The sequence below is a fragment of the Coloeus monedula genome (assembly GCF_965178545.1).
Source record: "Coloeus monedula genome assembly, chromosome: 6".
Taxonomy (NCBI): domain Eukaryota; kingdom Metazoa; phylum Chordata; class Aves; order Passeriformes; family Corvidae; genus Coloeus; species Coloeus monedula.
In genome coordinates, this window is record NC_138786.1 from 26,937,533 (window position 1) to 26,959,850 (window position 22,318).

The window sequence follows — 22,318 nt, forward strand, 5'->3', positions numbered from 1 at the left end:
TCTGACCCACAGTATATTTATACATCCCCATCTTATGGCTTGCTCTGTCCATGACTTCATCAGCAAAAGGTGTTTAGGGTTTGCCTGGCATTAAGTGGCCAGACAGAATGCATTAGTCTAGAAATGGATTATTAAATTCCACTGTCAAGCTGAAGTAGTCAATAAATACAGTGGAATTAGTCCTTCAATTATATAATGCTCTGTGTGAACTGTTAAAAAGTTCCCATACAGTATGATTTCAGTCCTGTTTTGATTTCTTCCTTGCCTAACCCTTTACTTTCTTTGGTCAGGTCTTATCCTACCTCAGTGTGTAGTACTGCCAGCTACTGAGTTGCCTACATCTTTTTGGGAACCGTCCCTACTCAGCAAAGTGAGCCAAGTCACCACATTTGGATTCTAAACTCCAGGACTTCAAACCACTCACGCAGTTGAGGGATCACAAACCCCATTTCTTCCTGGCAGACAAGAATGAGCTTCCAAGCTGATGGAAGAGCTCTCTGTTCCCTTTCAAAATGCAAAGGAAAATTCAGTAGAATGCCATCAAAGTCATAGGATGCAAAACTGTGACAGCCCCACCCTCCCACTTGCCTACTCAACAGCAATGCTAAAAGGATTATCTTCAACTCATCTTCAGTCCAATCAACCATTTGTTTTTAAAACCACATTGCTCCTGCCTTTCAGCACACTCCATGCTAAATTTGTATCAACAGAGATCCCACTGTTATCCACATGGGACATCATCACTAACTTGGATGAAAAGAAGCATATTCTAGCCACAAAGGACCAGAAGATGGGGTGCTCTTTTTAAGAATTAGAAGACAGGCAGGAATTGTTGTAGCTGGTTTTGTTGACTTCTGATGAGAGTTATCAGAAAACGTATGTTCTTCTGAGTTAGAATCCCTTCAACACCAGAAACCTATCTGAGGGTCTTATTACAGCAGAATTATTTTCTTCTCAAAGAAATATTAAGGCTTCAGTAAGAAGTTAAGAAGTCATTCCCACTTTTTTGGACAGTTTTAATTTTCTTCATCTCCTCACTTACCCTGACCAGGATTAAACTGGATTAACAGAATGGGCATGCTTTGGTCCTGCCTCAGACTGCATTCAGCTTAAGTTTAAATCTTACGTTCAATGTACTATAATTTTTCAAAATTGCTCCTGCTGGCAAAACACTGTATGGTTCTTAGCAACCCATCAATAAAATATTTAATTCTCCACACTTGCCTCAAAAGTATATGCAAAAATAAAAAATGCAGAAAATTCAAACGATGTATAAGGGTTGGTTAGTTTTTTGTTTGTTTGTTTTTCAGGTCCCAATAGCACTGAAGCTGAGAAATCTTGCATTTAAACTAGATAAAGCAATGCCCTCTAGCGTTCTGTGGAGAAATCCCATACAAGGCTGCCAAAAGCCTTAAAAAATTCATGTACCATCTCAAGTGACAGTCAACGTTTTGAAATCTTACAGCTCACACGCAGCATCCTTTGAATTTTCTACTTATGACTGTGGCCTGCAGAACTACTTGGGATCCTTTCTTTTCCTTCCCTCCACTGCTGATACTTGCATTATAATTTCAAATACCATCTGTGGACAGTCTTCCACCCGGGGCATGTGTCAAATCACATCACACCACCCTGCACCTTCCCACACAGCATTTGGTACCCTGTATTACTGACCCATCACACAAGCAGGCTGTTATTTTTGGCTTGAGGAGCTTTCTTACAGAGCTCCAAAATTTAGTAGATTTCTTTAAGGTGGCAGCTGTTCCAAGATATTGATAAACTGCAAACAGAACTATGCAAATACAAGAAAGACTCAAAGGACAGCATTCTCATAGTTCAAAAAAACTCCTGCAGAACTATCAAAATATTTATTTACATCCTGTACACATTACAAAACTCAACTTTGCATCCCACAAAGGATTGGAAGAGATTTTATAAGTAGAGGTCTGAAAAGCAAAATGTAAAGTCCTTGATGAAGGCTGCTCTTAAATGGCCAGCTAGGGGTCCTTAAATTTTACTATCCATTGCTCTTGAAAGACAACTGCTGGGCTCTCACTATCTAGACAAATTAAAACTAGAATGACTTTGATTAAATTTTTAATCACATCAAATACTTTTAAAATAATTAGCAACAATAAAAAAATCCTGTTAGACTACCGTGCTTTTGTTATTTTGCGTGCCATTGATCTGCTGCAGACAGAAATCAGAGATCAAAAGGGAAGGAAAAAAAAAAAGAGAGATTGGAAGGAAACACCAGTTCTGCCCACATCCTCTCTGAAATAAAGGGGGAAAAAGATGAAACTGACTATTTTTTGGCAACCTAAGGGGACTGGTACACTTAGAAAACTGCCAATACAAAGACAGCATCAGCCACAAATGCCCTAAGCCCTATGTGATTGTGCGGGCATTTGAGGGGGCAGCAACACTTGACTGTCAGGTGAAAGAAAGATACTGTATTAGGGTTGGCCACAAGGTCTTTTCTTCTCCTAACTAAATGATTCTTTGATGCTATTAAGTTGCTGTCTGGAATTTGTTTCTTGTCTGAACAATTTCAGTAATTACAAGTAGGCCTATTAACAGTGATTCACACGCCTGTTGGGACATTCACTGGAGCAAGGCTAATACAGGCGTGGTCTCTTCAGAGGGAAGCTAGCTTGGCCTGCTTGACAGGTAAAGACAGGGGCTTAGGTCTTCAGACCAGGCATCACCCTGCGCCTTCCAGAGGAATTTATTCCTAAGAACAAAACATCAGAAATTTCTTTAAAAAGTTTTCTTCATGAAAGTCAATTTCTCCAAACAAAAGCCTGCCAGAGTGACCACACAAAAATTACTGGATATAAAGAAAACATCTGGTGAGATCATACACCTAGAGTAAATTCTGGGCTTGATGTGGCACTTGCGATGAGCCTTTTAGGCGCCTGTATTTGCAGCCCTTGTGTCTGAGGCTGCAATTCAGAATTTGGATATAGAAGTGGAATCAAATTAGACATTTTAAAAATTATGTTTGAGCTAGGAAACTCCACTTCCAAATTTAAATTGCATTCTCCTGAGAGGGCAACCAATACATACACTAGCTAAACAAGCAGATACTTTTTTTTTTTTTCTCTAATGAGGGGTGGTTACTGCTAAGCATTCTGGCCTGCAAAGAAATTATTTTTAATCTTGTTATACATGTAACCAAATTAAGGGAGAAAAGAAAGCAGTTTAGAGACCATCCAAAAGACAGCCAAGAGAGGATATTCACTGTTTGTACCTCTGCACTAGGAACTCGTATTTCTTAGAGGTCTGATACAATACATCTGTGTTACTGAGTGTATGCACAGAACACCATCTTTCAGAAACTTCTTGTATGTATGCTTATACATAAAAAAAAAAGACTCTCAGGATCAGATTCCTCCCTGTCGCACCGTCATTCTATTTGCAGGGTACAGTGTGAGGAAAGGACCATTCAAAATCCAAGGTACAAAAAAAGCAATGGAAGGATCTGGGGAAAACAGACACTATCTGGAGAACCCAGTTTCCAGCCTGACTGACCAAAACAGCTTTTCCACTTCCTTCAGTTTATTCAACAGTCCAGGGCCTTGCAGACACATTCTCACCTTCTCTGGGAAGAAGCAGAACAACTTGAAGGAGAATGAAGGAAAATGCTCCAGCATCCATCACAGAGAGGCCACACACACACATGCTGTTATATCTTGACAACATGTCTGTTGTTCTGCAGGGCTGGGAGCATTCTACTAGTGCTTCACTAGGCAAAGATGCCAAGAATGTCCAGGTAAGACATTAAATCATCTGAACTGCAAGTAGTTTCATCAGTGAAGTACAAACTGAGCTCTTCCATTCTTCACCTTGGCCCTCTTCTTGCACAAGTGCTCTGCTATGAGTCTACTGCTGGTGCATTCTCCATAATTTCCTTCTGTGTCACTATCTGGAGGTACTTCAGTCGCATGGGAGGGAGCTGCTCATAAAGGTCAAATCCCAAAGGACTCTCTGCATTCAGTAGTCTGTAGTACAGCAGGTGCTTTTTCAAGTTCTGAAGAAAGAAAGGTATCCAATCTTTTCCACTGTCTCAAACACAACACAGCAAATCCGCAAATAGTACAATTCCATCATGCCCATGATATTTAATCATATCATCTTCAATAGAAGAGCTATAAAAGGCAAATTTCTTCCAATAAAATTCACCTTTTTTGGAATGAGAATTCCTCTTCTAAACACAGCTCCATTGTCTCAACAGCCCCTCCAAGGACTTCTTGCCAGAAACCCAAGTGGATTTTTGAGTGTGATCTAATAATTTACCCTGGACACTAATCACCCAGGGCCAAATGATCCAGCTCTGTCCCACAAAGGATAGATCTTGGCAAGCTCCTTGAAAAAAAGAGAAACCTTACATCTGTCCTGTTCTTTTCAGGGGTAGCATCCAACTAAGATTTAAGACAGATCACTGCTAGCCACCTATTCATAACTGTGCTATAATCATTCCTCTAGTATTGCTAGCTATCCAGATATAATGCTGCTTGGACAAGAGGCATGGACAACACAGTACAGGAGATTAATCTAGGTTCCAATGGGCTCAGTGTTCTGAGGTCAATTACTACAAGAACTGGTTAAGTGTATTTATAGTTATTGCAGGCCGAAATCCTGCTGCTAATCTCCTCTCATTCTCAAATTAGCAAGGTAATTAAACACAAATTTCAAAAGCCAAATGTAAGTCTGTAAAAGCACCATGTATGGAAAACTTAATTCCCAGAGACACAAACTGAATCTTACAAATCCTACCTCATCCACCAACAGCCATGTCTTCCGCAGCATGCTTTTCCGAGCAGCATCTGTCTCCTGGGAACAAAACACGTACTTTCCTTAATATGGTGCAGTAATACCTTTGCCCAGGGGCATACAGCAGTCCAGGATGATTTGTTCATTATATTGATGAGCAGCTTGTTCCAGCAGAAAGTGCTTGAGATGTCTTATCACTTAAATCCTGCCTCTCTGCTCCTTTCCCTGATCTGAATCTCAGCTGACTTCTCAACCTCCAGGTAGAACTGCAGATCAGATGTGAAGTGTTGTTAGCACAACTATTCACTGATAGAGGCCCCAAGGCCATAGAGAGGCTTCTGCTTGGTTACTCAAGCAAAGTCAAAGAAAAAAGTCCTTTGCACCTTAAGATTGCTACGGCAGAGGCCAAATCTGTTACGAGCTCTCTCTGCCTGATCACCTTCCTTATGCTTTCTGTTTATTCTTCCCCCCACACCACAGAACGCATAATTGCTGACCTCCAAGATTTCAGTAGAACTGGCTACCATTAATGCAAGTGCTTTAGGGTATAATGAACAAAAGCTGCTGCCTCATATGTGGGTTCTCAAGCAGCTGACCAGTCCTCAATGCATTTGCTTACAATTTTTGTTTTCAAGTCCCAAAGGTCAGTGATTCATCAGAAGCCACACTGGATTCACAGGGAGAGCAAATGCAGAACCCAGACTGCAGCCCTGAAGCTCTGCTATCCATTACCCACCTGTGCTGTGCTTTCTTGGGAGAAAATAAAACTGTTCACATGAGCCACAGCCACCACGTACAGAACAGGGCACCAGGTGTGGCGCAGCGCACCAGTGACCAGCGTTCGGAAGTAGAGTCGCAGGAGGTTCAGGTTATCCTCAGGAGGGGAAGTGTAGCGCTCAAGAGGCACAGGAAACTGCAACAAACCCATCCAGAGGCAACATTACAACTTTTGTCAGGGTCTAAGCAGTGAGAGGAAGTTCATGACTTCTAGGGTGCCCTTCCTTGTGCATGCCCACCTATACAATGCGATGTACCCCACTGGCATGAATCCCATTTGCAGCAGAGCTGCTATGGCCCACCCGGACTGATGCGACCTGCCTTGACAAAGTGTTGTCAGGACCTCTTCAGCTTCATGGAGAGATGTTTTACTGGTCCTACCACTGCAGCTGATTTTTGGCACAGATGAGTACATATAAAGTAAGAAGACAGGGTACTTCCGACAGCACCACTAAATTCTATCTCTTGTGCTCTGCTCACTCAAATGAAACGCAGTCCTACACTTGACACACCAAATTTTCTTGCAGAGTTATTCAGCAGAGCACAACTCCAGTATATGTGGAAAGATCGTTGAGAGAGAAAATGACTATTTGTCTATGCATGGGCAAGGAAAAAGTTCTTACCAAGGTGTGAAAACACTTATATAAGGGAAAGGTAGCAGAACACAGGGTACGACCAGCCCTTCAAACACACAACCTATAAATTAAAAGGTTCTCAATGGTTAGACTAAGCAAGGTTTGGGACAGTTTCCACTGAAGGCTGAGCTATTTCACAGCTCCTGCCCTCCACATATACACACAAATCAAAGTTGGAGAATCACAAGCAAGAGCCCAGTGAGCCAGAAATACGTAGTGACAGGCAATTACCATAAGCTAGGATTACCTGCTGTAACGGCACTCCCAGCGCCCGCAGGACATTTGTGTGCTCCCCAAAAACAGAGAGACGCAAATGAACACTGAAACACTTCTGTAGAGGTAGAAGAACAAAGACTCCAAAGAGTGGATCTCCGAAGGAGACACCCTCAAATTGCTCCAGGAGATTCATATAGAGATCGTGGAAGGATGCCAAACCAGGGAGAGGAGCATCCAAGTTCAGGGAGTCCAGGGCCTTGGGCTGGCAATACACAGAGAGAAGGGCAGCTGTGTAGCGGTGGATAGGTGCTTCTAGAAAGAGGTCACTGCCTGTGAGGAAGACACACATGAGCCGTGCAAGTTTGGCAGCAGTCGGGATGCTCTGAAGGATTTTAGATCGCCAGGTTTCCAGCAACAAGACCCACTGCAGGTTCAAGGTCACAGTGTTGATGAGATCAAGTGGGAGAGAGTTCAGTATAGTCCCACGTGTCTCTGCATTAGTCACTTTGTTGTAGAGGCTGATAAGTGGAAAGAATGGCCAGTCCGAAGGCAGGATGGGCCCTTTGGCCTCAGGAAGCAGCATTGACTGGATGAGGTAATTCCGCCCTTGGTAGGACGCCTGAGAACGTATAAGGGCGGGCTGCAAGTGGGCAAAGTGAGAGAGGTAGCAGGAACGAATGGAAGGCAGATTCTGGTAGGATTCTCTCAGTAGGGCACCACGAGTAACCTTTGGAACAAATGCTGCTGCAGAGCCAGGCTGTGCCAGTTTGGCACTGGTGCCCAGATGCAGAATATCAGAGAAGTCAGCTGCTTCTGGCCCTCCAGCTTTCCCTTCACTGTAAGGTAAAGACAACAAACAGTTTAAGAAACAAATGAACAAACAAAAACCTGAAATGCCAAACAAACAACACACCACATAAATTCATCTCTACAGTCTTCCTGGAACAGGAGGAGTAGTATATGCAGATCACTCAGCACTTTCAACATCATCAAGCTATTCTAATACAGAGGGCCTGTAAAGCATCAGCTACCTTGGCATTTACAGGGAATTCAGAGAACCACATTTGGAGTCAACAACACAGGCTGTGCCATGAAAACTCTCCACACAATGCCAGTCTAGTGTGAAGGCTGAAACCCCTTGTCCAGAGAGGCAGCCTACTTACCAACACAGACAGGAGAGTGCTGAGATTAAATACTGCATTTCAGATAAGGCCTACACGAACCACTAAGACAATGCTCAAAACAGTAGCTTTGCAGCTGGCAGTGGCAAGGTCAGGGGAACCATACGAACTGACAGAAACTGTGCATGTGAAAGGTGTTTGTCAAATCCATATGCCACAATCTCAGACCAAAGACTCCCCATTTTGTTGACCCAAAAAGAAGAACAAAACACCACCACACAAACAAATCCACAAACAAATTTTCCTTCTTTCTGAAAAAACATAGTATCTCCTTATAGCACCTTGGTTCAACCTCCTTCAGGGATACACCATGGCTAATTTCAAATAGATTGAAATGAACAAGATAAACTGCTACCATTTCTCGCCCAGATATGAGAGGATTCATATTTGAGATGCTCATGATTTCTTCCAGTGTAAGGTGGAAGACATGGCATTTGTCAAATCAGCAAATACTTGTGTAAGAACTTGAATAATAAGGGTTTGAGGAAGATTCATTAAGCTTTTCAGGCTATGACAAATTCTCATTTATTTTCTAGACTCACTACTCTCAGGATGGCAGATGCTAGGCCTTAGAGAGGATCAGTTCTATCAGGAATCACACAAGCCTTGTCACAGAGGAAATCAAAAGAAACTCATCACATTTCTCAACACCAGTACATCAGAGAAAAATATGCAACCACATTGCTTGCCTGATTAGAAGGCTCTGTGCCTGGAGAATATGCCAATGAGTAAGTGAAACTTAACCACAGGCCCTGTTACAGGCCAAAAATTATGACAAAATTGCAGTGCCAACGTGTTTTTTCTATTTTCCCCATGTCTTCCCACATATCAGACTAGAGAAAGGAAAAAATGCAAAGCTTACGGAAGAAACTCTGGATTAAAGGCAAGATCCAGTAGGACCTCGTGAGCCAGATGCTCACTCCCTGGCAACAGACGGCTTAGCAATGCCATGGCAACACAGTGATGAAGTGAGGCATGCTGGGTGTAATCCGGACAAGTGCCTGCCTGCACAGGAAACAAAACAACAGATAAAAGCACTGTATCATTTGTCAACAAGACATTCAGCAAGGACAGGAGGGTCAAACAAGACATAGATCTCACTGGAAAGTGAAAGACTGAGGCAGACTGCAAGAGCTGTCAGCATTCATACCAAGATATATTTCTGCTTCCCCTGACTGCCTTAGATAGTCGACAATTTTTTAGCAACACACTTGAAAACTTTGTTCCTACTCTATCCCAAAGAAAGGCAAAAGCAGATTTTTTTCATCCAAAGTATTTTGGAACTAAATCCCCACATCAGTAACTGGAAAGACATTATTTGCTAATGGGGCACAAAAGTCAGCAGAAGAGTCACCAGACCTAAGTCAGATACAAGAAAGATCAGCTGCCAGTGAAGTCAATTCCTCAGGGGAAAGAAATGAAAGGACTAATAAGAATACCATTCTCCGAGCCAACGCTAACACAAAGTACTGCAGGTGATACTCATGGCGTAAGATCCACGCAGATGAGGGAGTCACAGAGGGAAGTCCAGTCTGCCAGCTCTGATGCAGATAATCCTTCAAGCCTCTGAAACCCAGCACAGAGCTGTACTGTAAAGGAATCACAAGTGGAGAAAAATAGTATTAAGACAGTTTGTGTTTGGAAGAAAGCAAAACACAGCCTTCTCCAAGGCCCACCCCCTACCTCCTCCCATGAGAGAATTCCTGTTGGCTACTCCAAAAGGCATATTTAAAAACAGCCTTATAAATATCTGCTTTTCTGCCTCAGGGCTCACCTGCAGCCATCATGATCATCCGCATCACAGATAACCGACAGTCACTGCCTACATTTTCCATAGTGCTTTGTAAGGCAGAAACCTGGCCAGTGGCTTAAAGTGTTTCTCCCTCATCTGGCCAGATATTTCCATCAGTAGCCAATCAGCTAATTCAACATGAGGTGACACAGGAAGGCTTTGAGAAAGTTCATGCTAGGTATTCCATCTTTCAAGGGCTCAGCCATTTGCTCTTTAGGGTCTGCAATCTTCCATTACTCACTTATTCTAAAAATTCAGAACAAACTGAAGTAGGAAGGACCCTCTTCTGTAGCACTGTAGCACTCATTCTCTTCTTTAATATTACACCATTTTTCTCTGTTACATATGCTTCAACTATGCTTTTCCTCCACTGACACTCAAGTTTTATATTTTGCTCAGTCAAACAACAGTTATTCAACTCTTCTCAACATTCTTTATAAATCCATCCTTTAAGCATCATCTGCTCTGTAATTCCAGCTTCCTGGTGCCAACTGCATATTGCAACTCAAAGACAAGATATTTTTCTGATCTTCATCCCACTTGTTCTGAAAGTGGGGCTGTTTCTCTCTATAATACTTTAATATTTTTAAAATAAAAATGCACAACAATTTGCTTTTAACAGTCCTTCTAACATCTCTTTGATGCCTGGGCAGGTACAAATACTAACCTCACTCACAAGTATTATCATCATTTACCTAGAATTTATAGTGAAAAAGTCTATTCTCACCTTGCTGGTCAGGCCTTTGTGAATGTGAGTGATGTTATTGATGAGAAACAGGAGGGCAGTGAGGAAGGGGAAAGGTGACTTCGAGCCAACCAGGCTCAAAGGAGGTTTGCCACCAGTGCAACTCAGAGATGCAATGCTGACGACAGATTCTGGTGCTGGGGAACAGGACAGAGGGTTACACAAAGCAGAACATGGCCTGTGTGAACAAATAAACAGAGAGGAGTTAAGCCAAAAGCATTCACACTGCTGAGGAATTATCTTGTTGAAACGTTGCTATCTATCTGAACTGTACCACACACTGCAGTAAAATGGAAGCCCTGAAGACAGTGAAAGCAAAAAGCCACTGTCACAGCTGGTACACTAAGCACTACTGCCATACACACTAATGCCAGCGAGCTGTCAGGAACTCTTCTCTTCAGCTGAATTGGTCATGATGAGCAGAAATACCGATGCAGTGACGCATCTCTGATGTCAGATACTTGAAAGCATTGGATGTTTGATTTTTAAAAAATACGCCTTTCCCCACATACATACACACACCAGGCTAATAGGGCTGCCCAGCCACTCAAGACATTTCAATAATAAACTTGTAGGCAAAGCCAAAAAGCCAGATTATACCTAAAATTGACATTGCAAAAATGCTGCCCTTCATGTACTACTGAAATGATTTTTAAATTGTATTCAGAAAGAACCTAGCTTTAATGTACACATGAACATGACTGTGCAAATCACTCTTGGTGTGTGTGCTCTCTGCAGGTGGAACTATGAATTCCCACACCAGCAGTGCTTGCGGGGCCCACAGTAGATACATAATGTCTGTACAGGTAAGACCACCACAAGGAAAAGTGACCACAAGCAAGTTGCTCACTGGTAATGGGGTAATAGGGCAAACCCTGTCAAAGATCCATATCACTACTCTATGGGAGAAAAGTAATTGCTTAAATGCATTGCTCTTTCTACCACTGGTATTACATGTACGAGATGCATAAACACATGTGGGGCTCATGAAGTACCCTGAACTCCTGGACCTAAACTGCCCAGAAAGTTTAGACAAAATAGCAAAAATATTAGAGTAGAGATTAGCTGACCGTGGTTTTTACCAGCCAGTGTTAAGAACAGCCTGGGAGAATTCTTGCTGATGAGCTTTTATAGCCTGACCAAACCCATTGTTTTCAGACCTCAAGGACAGATGGAGAAGGCTCAAATGAGTGCTCTTGTGTTGGAAGCTTTGCTGCCAAAGATTCAGATCTCAGTTTCAGTCATGAAAGAACATGGGCTAAACTGGTGACCATTCAAATACCACTTGAAACCAAAAATTTCAAGTGCCCTTTGTATCAGATGTTCTTAGAGGCAGATGGATGCCTCCCTGACTGTAAGTTAGGCCTTTTAGAATCCCCGCTCCAGAAGATTAATCACAACCTAGTAAGGAGGCTCCCTCTACAGCAGAAAGACAGAATATCTGCAGTTCTTAACTGTTCCCAGAGCCAGAGCTTATGTTATCCAAATGTCTGCAAGAACAGTTTGGTATCTGTTCTTGCACTTCTCTGCAGGGGTTTTCACAGCCCTAATGAAGCTCTGCAGGAGCTTAAAGATGTGAATCTAGTTACATTCCTTTATATAAGCAGCACCACACAGAGCACATAAACAGTACATGCACACACACACTCACCTCATCATGTAAGAGGGACTCAACTAATGTTAGTCGTGTTGCTTTTTTTTTTTTTTTTAGACCAGTGAAACCAAAGAAGAATCAAAGCCAAGAGTGATTAAAATAATCTGAAATTGATATGAAAACCCCAACTACAAGGCAAAGCAGAGATGCAGCAGCACCAGGAGAAAAGGAGGAGATGCAGAACCTCTGCAGCCATCATGCATTTTCTTTAAGGGGGGAGAGGACAAAGCAGGGTGTAGACAGAGCCCTACTCTACTCCAATTCCCATATGTGGGGCACATTGCACAGGGAGAAGAAGAGGGAGGGGGGAGAGCTGTAACACAGTACAGTATAGAAATGGGGCTCCCTTAGCTTCTGACAACAGCATCTTAGCAGGGGAATGGTTTTACCTGAGCAAGTCCCACATGCTGTCTATGGCTGGCTGGCTGAGAAGGGGCTGCAGCACCTCTGATGTCAAACGTTCCAGTTCCTCTAAGCAGTCAATTGGATTGACTGATGGCTGTAAAAGACATGAAGAATGACAGAAAAAGAGAGTGAATGACCACAGCATCCAGTGATAACAAAAAGACAGACTGATTTATTTGCTTCCTCTGTGTTTATTATCTTTTTGCCAGACCCCATCACGTACATAGTGGTACTGCTCTAGGTTAGAGCTGGCCTCACTGCTCATAGTGTGGAAGCTGACAGCTGGCACCTCAAGGTGTTCTCACACTCAAATATTAAAATGCATGCCAGAGATTCTTAATTGGTTGGAAGCAAGATATGGGATCCCTGGAATCAAGATTCCCCCTAAATGAAAACTTGGCTAAACCCCCTCCCCATACCATCTACATGTTTCTATTTAAATTGAAGATGACACAAAGGTGATCAGAACTACCTTGAGAAAGCTGAGTGGTACCATAAGGGTCTCCAAAAAAAAAAAAATTTTTTTTAAAATAAGCTGCATAAAGTGTGATTGACCTACCCACCAAAGCATGACTGTGGATGAACACTGCACAGAGGAGGAACTGTGGCTTTTAGAGAATCATCCAAATTCTTTTGGCCCTAGTAAGCAATATTCCAGGTTGAAGGAACATGCTGGCAAATTTTAACACCTTTTATCTTCATTCGAATGCTGCTTTGGGATACAGAAATACTCATTTCTATTACGTAAAATATGATTTTCCCCCAGGTGAAATCCACCTCCAGAAATCAGTAAAACCTTTGTGAAGGCGTTAACCTTAGTTTTTGATAGTCTAACAAAAATATTCCAAGAAGGTCCCAGTATACACTAATCTAATTACTATACAGGTTAATTTTTTTTGCACTAATCTATTCAAACATGCTATGTACAATTTTTTTTTAATCATCTAACCACAGGTAGATGACTGAACTCCTTTTTAAGTGGAAACTAAAAAACCCAGCACAATTCAAGAACTCAAGAAATTGTTTCCTCAGTCACTCTTCTGGGATATCTGTAGATGTTAAAAATGAGCATTAACCTCTTGGCTGTCCTGGTTCTCTAATGCTCAGGACATAATCACAGTATGTGAAAGGTACACCAACCTTTGGGGCACTGAAGACATCTTTGAGAGATACTGGCAGTTTCCACCCCAGCCATAGCTAATAAACTCAGTTGCTTTTGTCAAGTTTCAGAGGAGTTGCACAAGTGTGAATAACTACAGCCATTAAATTACCCCAACACCTTCAACACAGCTCTCCCAAGTTGGAACTCAGACATGTCAGTTGGGCAGTAAAGAGGAAAATTGCATTTATCCTTAGAACATGAATCTTTAAGGTAGCTAAAATGTAAGACATTATTCTTCAACAGCATCACACTGATGTGTCACCTTCAGAAAACTCACTTTAAACGATGATCACATACTACAGCTGTGTGTTACAGAATCTGACCTTGAACGTCAGTGAGGCAACAAATAAATTTATCTTTATTATTTCCTATCCAAAGTTCATACGGCACGACCCTTAATGCTCAATCTTCCACCCAGATGATTGCAGTGTAGGTGTCCACATGTAAGCTCTCAGACCAAAGCAAATGCAAAAATGCATGACTTGATTTATCCCACTAGGAAAAAGGACTGCCAAATTAAATTAGGTTGTATTTGCTTCATGCTTTGGATCTCTGTGGTAAATCAGAACAATCGTGGCACTACCACATACCTTGATTGAGACTCTGATCGCAAAGGATGAAAGGACAAAAAAGGAAGACAGGTATTTGGCACTGCTAACATATAGGGTCAGCAGACTTATGTAACCCTGAATGTCATGCAGCCTAGATATGAGCTGTGGTAAACAAAATCTTTGCTCGGCTAGATGCCTCAATATCGGTCTTTTTCAGCACTGCCTGTAAGTTCAAGTTTTCAGAGGTAATACACGAGCTGATGCTGGTGAGATGAGAAGACAACCTGTATTTTCAGGCCTTACCTGCTGGCTGTAAGCACTGTAATAAACTCCCAAGAAGATCACACAAGTTGTGGTCAGAGGCTGAAGAGTTTGCCAAGCTTCTGTCTGGGATATCTCCTGAAGGATTTTTTTCAGACTTGTCTCAAGGAAGGGCTGTAAGCCTGACACTTGATTCCATGCTAGTGGAGGAGGTGGAATAGGTTCACTACCTTCTGAGTTATTGCTGAAACACAATGGAAGAATGACATAGGATAGCAAATAAATGTCAAACAACTGTCTCTCTATCAATATTAATAGAAAGATGTAGTCTGGAAAATGATATCCAACAGCATAAATAGGGGGGAAATGTCTTTCCATAATCCCACAACCCAGACTAAATAATTTAGGCAGAAAGGATAAATGTAGAATGTACTTACAAAAGATGAAGATTCTTGTGCACTACTCTCTCCTGAGCCATGCTCTAGCTTTACCAGAAATGCTATCTCAGTACTCAGCTTTAGTTAAAGAGTTTATTGCCTTCTAGAAAAAGTACCTGTGTCTGCAGCAAATCCTACTGCTTCGAGGTCTATCAAAACCAATCACTTCTTAATCCTGACCCATCTTAGCTTCTGCAGAGAGGTTCTTTCCTCCAAACCTCAGGGCATTTACTTTCTTTACTCCCAAGAGAAAGTCAAAGCAGCTTCCTAGCTCCCTTCAGCAGGGCATCTGGCTAACAGCACCGTTTCTGCCCTTTCTAGCTTCATGTAGATTTTGACTCCTGCCTCTGGCCAGGCCAGCAGGCATACAGCTGTCAGACCAGACACTACTTCTGAGCTTGTGTCAGAGGGAATACACTCCACCATGCAGGGGCTCACATGTGAGACAGTAAATGATTCCAAATGAGGGGTGGGGGAAAAAGGTGACAGCCAGGTCTCCAAACCAAGAAAGGAAAGACAGGATGCCAACAACTGAGGTGCACAGAATGGTGACAGAGAGCGCCTACCTGCTCAACTTGGCCTGCAGCTCTGCCGTGTAGCCTGCTGTTTGTGTCACATGTGTCAACAGAGTAACCACTGCCGCAGCTCGCTGCACAGACAACTCAACCCCAGGGCTCTTCCTGCTGAGCAACTCCGGCAGGGACTGCAGAATCCTCACCAGCACAGGGTAGAGATCACTGTAGTATGAATTACAGAACATACACGGTTGGAAAGGGTCTCTGGAGATCATTTGTACCTCAATTCCCTGTTCAAGCCAGGTCAGCAAGAGCAAGATTGCCCAGGGATATGTCCAGTCAGATTTTGAATATCTGCAAGAATGGAGTTCAGTATTTTGCTGTGCAGCAATGCTCCAGTGTTTGATCACTTTTACAGTAAAGTTAGTAAAGATTACAGTAAAAACACTTCAGTGCAATTTCCTGTGTTTCCATTTGCGCCCATTGGTTCTTCACTTTCCACTGGCAGAATCTGGCTCTATCTTCTTTACACTCTCAAATCATTTATTTATAAAGATTGCTAAAATGTGATTATGAGAACCATCACCACCACCACCACAATAACAAAATTAAACCAATGCAGAAAAAAGATGACAAAGGAAGACCACTGCTATTCCAATTTCATCTGAATGGGACCTACCTAATACACTGCTTCCAAGCACTCTGATTATCTCTTGAAAAAACTACTTTTATTTTATTCTTGCTGGGGAGTAGTTCTCAGATTCTCAGTCACACTTATAATCTTGCAACTTTAAGAAATCTTTTGCTGTTTCTTTCCTCAACATTCACAGTGCTAAAATAGTATATACAGTTTTTACTCTTTTTAAGTCATACACCAGATTGTGCCAAAGAAAACAAAATGCTGTTGTGGATGAGTATCTCCCTTCTGAAACTCAATACTGGCCTCCCTTTTACTCTACTTCAGAGCAACTCCATAGCCATCCCTCTTCTTCCAATTCAATGTAACTACAGGAAGAAGGTTTAATGCTTGAGCTAGGTCAGACTTACACCAGTGCAGACCTTGGCAGTCAAGCACAAGCACTTGTCCTGAACTGGAAGTCAGTGTATTGTGCAGTTTGTCTGCACCAGTCTGCCCCACTCAGCATGATGACTGCTGCCCACAGACTGCCCCTAGGTCAAGCAGATTCAGTCCTGCGTGCACTGCAAACCATGTGTTTTGACGTCATATAAGCATAGATTATTCATCCCTTCAAGGGGAAAAAGATGCAGCCCTAAAAAGCTACAGTGGTCTCCCACTGTAAAGAAGAAACAACAAAATAGAAGTGCTTAAACACAGGAGATAGTGAACAACCAGAAAAAGGGAATACTCAGCATAAATACCTTTAGAAACTGAGTTTTACTGCAGGAGGCAAGAGAAGGTCAAGTAAGACACCCTGAAGGGGAATAGAGACTGAGCCTGGAGATGCCTCTCTTTGCCCCTTTGGAGCAGGATGACCATTATCTCTGTTGTGCCCTCCACCCGCACTTCTCCAGCTTTGAGCTGTACCTGTAGAGGTCGCAGGCCTGCCCATAGCCAGCAGCCACAGCCCACAGCCGGAAGGCTTCGGTGCTCAGCCTGATGGCTTCCTCCCTCGGCAGGAGCAGATCCACAGGGTCTTCAGCAATAAAGCGACTTAACCGACTCTTCATTTCAAATTTGTTAAGCTGTAAAACAAACAAAGCAAAAGAAAAGGATGAAGAACAAAAAAGACAAAGGGACAAGGGGCATCAGCTGCATGCACCATTACCTCATTGCTCTGACACACACAAAGAGCTGCAGAATTCAGTTCAGTTCATTCTGAACTCTTTCTTGCACTGCTCAAACCTGCTTTCGTTTTGTGCAATCTCAAGGAGCAGACTACAAAGGATCACTAAATGGTCAATGGCTATTTAGAGAGAAGTATTCCTGGAAGGGATGCCTAGCGGTACCTAGTACACTCCTAACACAAATCAACTACACCTAAATAATTTCTGATGGAGGTTTGTCTATCCCCCACACACTCCTGTTTTGGATGCTCTCTGCAGCATTTAACTGATTTTTTAAAAAAATATATGATTATCCTTCTTTAAATAGTCATAAATACAACTCTCTTAGTCAAGATTACATGTAAAGATACACTTTGTGTAAAACGATGTCTACAAAAGTACTGAACTGATGCTGACATTCTTTTGGGGAGGTCACACTAGATGGGTTTCAGAGGTTCTACAACCTAAGTCTCTCTATAATTCAGTGTTTATTTTATGCAGAGGGTACCTCCTGCCTATTACTTTCATAAGGTTATAGAATTTTGATGCCTTAGAAATGTTCTGAGGTTATTTTGGTATTCAATTAAGCATGACATGACTCATTTGCAGTTCTCTAGAAATAATTTTTATCCTCCCCTACATCTGGGTATTTTTACTTAACCATAAAAAAGAGCTTCACTTTCCTTCTCCCACACATACAAAAGCTTCTATGTGCTCTGTCTAAACAAATGAGGTAACAAGGTCTTTTTCACAGCACAAGGACATATTATAGGTAATTTAAATTTCAAATGCTTTAGAGACATCTTGTAGGGAAATCAATGCACACCAGCAAGAAAGCAAAGGAGCTGATGAGTCAAAACTATAAATTCTGACACCTCTCCTACAGAACAGAGGACAAAGTCAAATTTACTTCCAGGAGGAAGATGGAAGAACTTTGTTGTTAGCTAAAATAAATTCCTACATTGATGGTTCTGATTTAGTTTTTTATGATTTTCCACTCCCACATTTAAGTGCATGTAACAGAACATATGAGAGTGTAACAGCAGCAAAGCCTGAGTGTCAGGAACCGTCTAAGCAATTTTTGCATGCCTTGAAATACCTGGAGTACACAAAGCCTGAAGCAGAAAAACATCTGAATTTTACTCTGTTATGTTCCTAGTACCACTTACAGTCTTTAAATATCCCACTATCCATCATTATTCCCTATATTTTATAGCACAGGCTGGTGTTCTGTTGATACGAGCAATTTCCTGGACATCAATTTGTTAGGTGCTATTAACAATACCGAAGCAAAAACCTTAAGAAGTGCTCTTTGCACTGTAATGAGTGCTGCTCTTGGTAGATTTCATGCACTTATAGTATCAGCATGACAACCTATATGAGGAAATGCAATTATCTCTGAAGTGGAAAACCTGTCCAGAAGCTAAGAGGAGCTGAAAACACTGACAAATTATCTCAGAGTTAATTAGTGTCAAATTAATGTCAGAAAAGTTCAACCAGGGTTGTAAAACAAAAGGATAGTTGATTATGTCCCTGGTTTATACAGTCTTATGCTGCCTATCACTGAAACATGGAAGAGTACAGAGCAGCACACATCAATACATGCTCTAAACATCTGCTCCTGGTCAGTATTACCATGCTAGGCTCTGTGACTTTTGCATGAGTGCACTATGCAAACCATAAAAAAGCAGAGTAAAGCTTGACACAGTTCTTCTACCATTATTTAGGAGAAGCATCATTATCATGACGCTGTCAACAATTCCTTCAAAACACACTGATGCACCTTCCTCACACTGATTTCTTCAGCTTCAGCTCAGAGTCACCTCCAGTTAGTCTTCTGTATTTACTTAGAAAGTAAGGCATAAAGAACAAAGGCCTTTGCAAGCAGAAGAGCTCTTCCAAGAACCACTCACCAGCCTGGCTGTTGCATTTCGGCCTCCAGATGCCAACACCCTGATGAACTTCATAGCACTGGCGCAAGCAACTCCATGGAGACTGGTAAGTAAAAACCCTGGTTCAGCCACTTTGGGATCCCACTGAGTAGGGAGAAATTCCCTGACAATGGTCTCAATCAACCGAGGACAGTCAAGCAGCTGGAGAGAAATGGAAGGGAGCACAAATAACTAAAGGTATGGAGTTATGCAGACATGCAGAAGACATGCAAAACAGACATGTTTGTCTGATCTCCGTGCCATAACTTCACCTGATCTTTCTTCCCTTTTCCAAACCTTTCTCTATCATTCCCAAGCTCCTATAAAGTGGGAGATTTACCTGGCTGCATGCCTCAGAGGAGTGCCTTGCTATATGGATGAGGATGTGCAGTATATCCAGAACTACTGTTGGAACAGGTCGCACCACCTCTAGGATGTACCTCAGCCGGTGCTGGATCCGTGTTTTCAAAAGTCCCTGAAAGATGTTAAAAAAAAACCCAACCTATTATGCTCTAAACAAGTACTCTCTGCACTTCAGTTGCTGGAAGCCAAAAGCAGATTACATCTTCTGCAGAGACTGTTTTAAAATTAGCAGTCATGAAATAAATAAGTTTCTGTGGATTTGCAACTATGCTGGCAAATGAGCAAGAGTTATCTGAACAGAGCAGGAACAACTGAACTTCTGTTCTGAATCAGACCAATGGAGAGTTTGGATACTTGTGTTTCCCAGAGTATAAAACTCTAAATGACAGGGAAATAACCTTCCCTATAAAAGACTGTTAAAACCTACTGCTGGTGAAGAAGGTTCTCATGCTCCTGAATAATTTTGGCTAGACACCACCTCCAGCTAATGCAGCACTCCGTCTGATAGTACCTGTCATGTCAGAGGAAGTTGACAGAAACAGAGAACAGACAGGAATTTATTTTGCAGTAAGAAAAGAGATGCATAGGGATGATGTGATTTTTTTTTTATCATCAGCGGCGGTGGCAGGAAAAAATCATCAGTTTACGTAACAAACAGTGTGATGCATTCCTGGTTCTGGGAAAAGGCAAATCCATAATACCCGAGTTCGCATTACTGATACTTTTAAAAATTTGCAGCCAAGCAAGTTGTAACTCTAGGCCTGACCATGTTCAGCAGCTAGTTTAAATACTCCTTTTCCAACTGTGTGGAACAATTGGGTAGTAACAGCCAATAAGCAGATGTGAAATGGAACTGCACAGTAACGGGAACAGAGGGGAATTTTATCTCAAATACCTTCTGAGCTCAGGCCACTTGGAACAAGCTGAATTATGCTGAACCATGCAACTGTTTACAGAATCACTAACTGATCTCCTGTCTATCTACGACTCTTTCATTACATTTTTTAAAAAGTGCCCCACACCTAGCAGAACACATCTGAAATCATGAAGCCTCTAAACAAGACCAAATGCCCAAGTACAGGAATTCATTCACCCAGTGATGCTTTTAGACCACATGCCACTCAAACACAAGCTCAAGCACAAGGAATAAGTGATGTGATCACATATTTTAATGATTGCAGCAGGGTGCATTCACTCCACCAAGGCTGAGTTTGAGATAACAAAGTTTGCTATTTTTAGATCTCATATCAAAAATATGGGATTAGGCTTAAAATGTGGGAGGAATTCCTTCTGAATGCTGTAAAACTCTTAATCTGAGAAATGCAAATATGACATTTAGGGAAATGGTAAGTAGCCACCTTATGTCAAATAAAAAAAGAGTATCACTGTACAAATCTGCTAGTTCTGAACTATCTAGCTGTAATATTCTTGTTTAACTTTAAGAAAGTGCATACAGACATTTTAATAACGGCTGGAACGTTTTCGTTTTTAACCCAAGTAAATGAGCCTGAAAGTCATGTCTCTGTGCAGCCTTTCAGCAAGTCTTATCAGTGCGTTTGTTGCTGAACTCCCGAGAGGAAATTAAGAGATATTAATTACACTGAAATCCCACAAGTCAAGTCTCAACATTTTTAGAGACCGATAAAATTATCCTCCTGGTTAATATATAGCAGAAACATAAGAACGAAGAGCCAGGCAAGAGTTCTAATTCTTGTTCAGAATGTTCTTGTCCAGCATGCACAGGAGAGTAGGTGTTTCAACAGCACACACTGCACTGTGCTGAGCCTACCTTCATAAAAAGAAACTAACTCTGTGCTTACCTTTACAACATCGTATCGGGCCACATCTGGGTCTGGCTTGTTTTCATCCTTTAATTTTTTATCTTGAGATTTCTCTGTTCCATTTAACTCTTCCTCCTCCTCCTCTTCTTCCTCCTCATTGTTAGGGACAAAGGGGAATGCAGCCATCCCTTGGTACCATGAGAAAGTCCAATCAAGATATTTCTATAGGGAATGTTGAAGCATATAAAATAAAATTCTCACAAAGAATAACAAAAAGACAAGGACAAAATCTTTTTGGGGATGCTTTTGAATATGGAATACTTTATTGATTCCCATATAATCCCAAGAAAATGTGAACACAATAAAAGGTATTCTAAACATGTACAAGTGGAATTCAATGCTTTTTCAGGGAAATTATTTTAGCCTGACACACACAGACTTGGAACACCATTATAAAGAATTACCGCGATGTGAATTAAATTCATTACACAGATAACAGAAATTTAGTTTAGCTGGAAAAAAAATTAAGATTATAAATAAGTAAATAAATAAATAAATAAATAAACCAACCACCAAGGCTTTAGGCATTAAACTGAAATTTGGTATTTATTGGCTCTATTCCCATTTCTGAACCTGTGTGGAACTTAGGTCACAAGTAATACAGAAAGATCACGCAAAAATTCATATGATAAAATAAAGACTGCTTGGTGTATTTGTTCATGTTTGCTTCACTTTTGTTTGAACATTCCTCAGCTTAAGCAAATAGAAAGCCCTCTTTTTTTGTTCACAGCTAATGACACTGTCAGGTACTCTCAAGTTCTATGGTAATAGCCCAACTACGATAATAGTTTCAATTCTTCAGAGGGGATTGCTCCCATAACAGACCTACTTCCCCCAAAATGTTTTAGAATATGAAAGATAGCCAAATCAAATGCTTGCATTGCTTAATAACTGCCATAATTTTCCATTTCCTGCACCCACAATCAGAAACAAATACCACATTAGTCAGAAAAGTAGTGGTAGACTTCAATTGCCAAGTACCAAGGAAGCACAAGCTATTATTAGACACTAAAAAAAAACCAAAGAAACCCCATCACAATATTAACTAAAGATGGTGGGTGAATGGCATGGTCAGAAGAGGCCTAACTTGAGGGGGTGAAGCCATGAGTCTATCTGGAATACAGTTTGGGACTATAGTCTTCCTTCCACCAAGAGAAGGAAAAGAACTAAGATGAAGTAGATGGATCTTCAGAGGAAACAAAAAGAAAGTTGCTTCCTTCCCATAGCCATTGATGGATGAACAAAACTTTCAGAGAGCACGATTTTTATGTGTGCTGATCTTCTGTGCTTA

General features: G+C 41.5%; 1 protein-coding gene across 3 annotated transcripts in view; it reads right to left on the reverse strand.

Moving 5' to 3' along the window:
* Positions 1-1,855: 1,855 nt before the first annotated feature.
* The window catches only part of RPAP1 (RNA polymerase II associated protein 1), a 39,046-nt gene continuing 18,583 nt past the window's right edge, over positions 1,856-22,318 (reverse strand). For 2 of the 3 annotated variants that reach the window (XM_082282811.1, XM_082282813.1), the window contains 14 exons: positions 21,007-21,189; positions 19,164-19,298; positions 18,806-18,985; positions 16,654-16,811; positions 15,159-15,329; positions 14,198-14,399; positions 12,166-12,275; positions 10,105-10,300; positions 9,025-9,174; positions 8,448-8,590; positions 6,436-7,240; positions 5,513-5,689; positions 4,780-4,836; positions 1,856-4,033 (listed from right to left, as the gene is read on the reverse strand). In XM_082282811.1, coding sequence (XP_082138937.1) covers positions 3,878-4,033; positions 4,780-4,836; positions 5,513-5,689; positions 6,436-7,240; positions 8,448-8,590; positions 9,025-9,174; positions 10,105-10,300; positions 12,166-12,275; positions 14,198-14,399; positions 15,159-15,329; positions 16,654-16,811; positions 18,806-18,985; positions 19,164-19,298; positions 21,007-21,189 — 2,823 coding nt within the window. In that variant the 3' untranslated portion in view covers positions 1,856-3,877. Of the gene's footprint in view, positions 4,034-4,276; positions 4,369-4,779; positions 4,837-5,512; positions 5,690-6,435; positions 7,241-8,447; positions 8,591-9,024; positions 9,175-10,104; positions 10,301-12,165; positions 12,276-14,197; positions 14,400-15,158; positions 15,330-16,653; positions 16,812-18,805; positions 18,986-19,163; positions 19,299-21,006; positions 21,190-22,318 lie in introns of those variants that run through there. The other variant, XM_082282812.1, reaches the window with a different exon arrangement.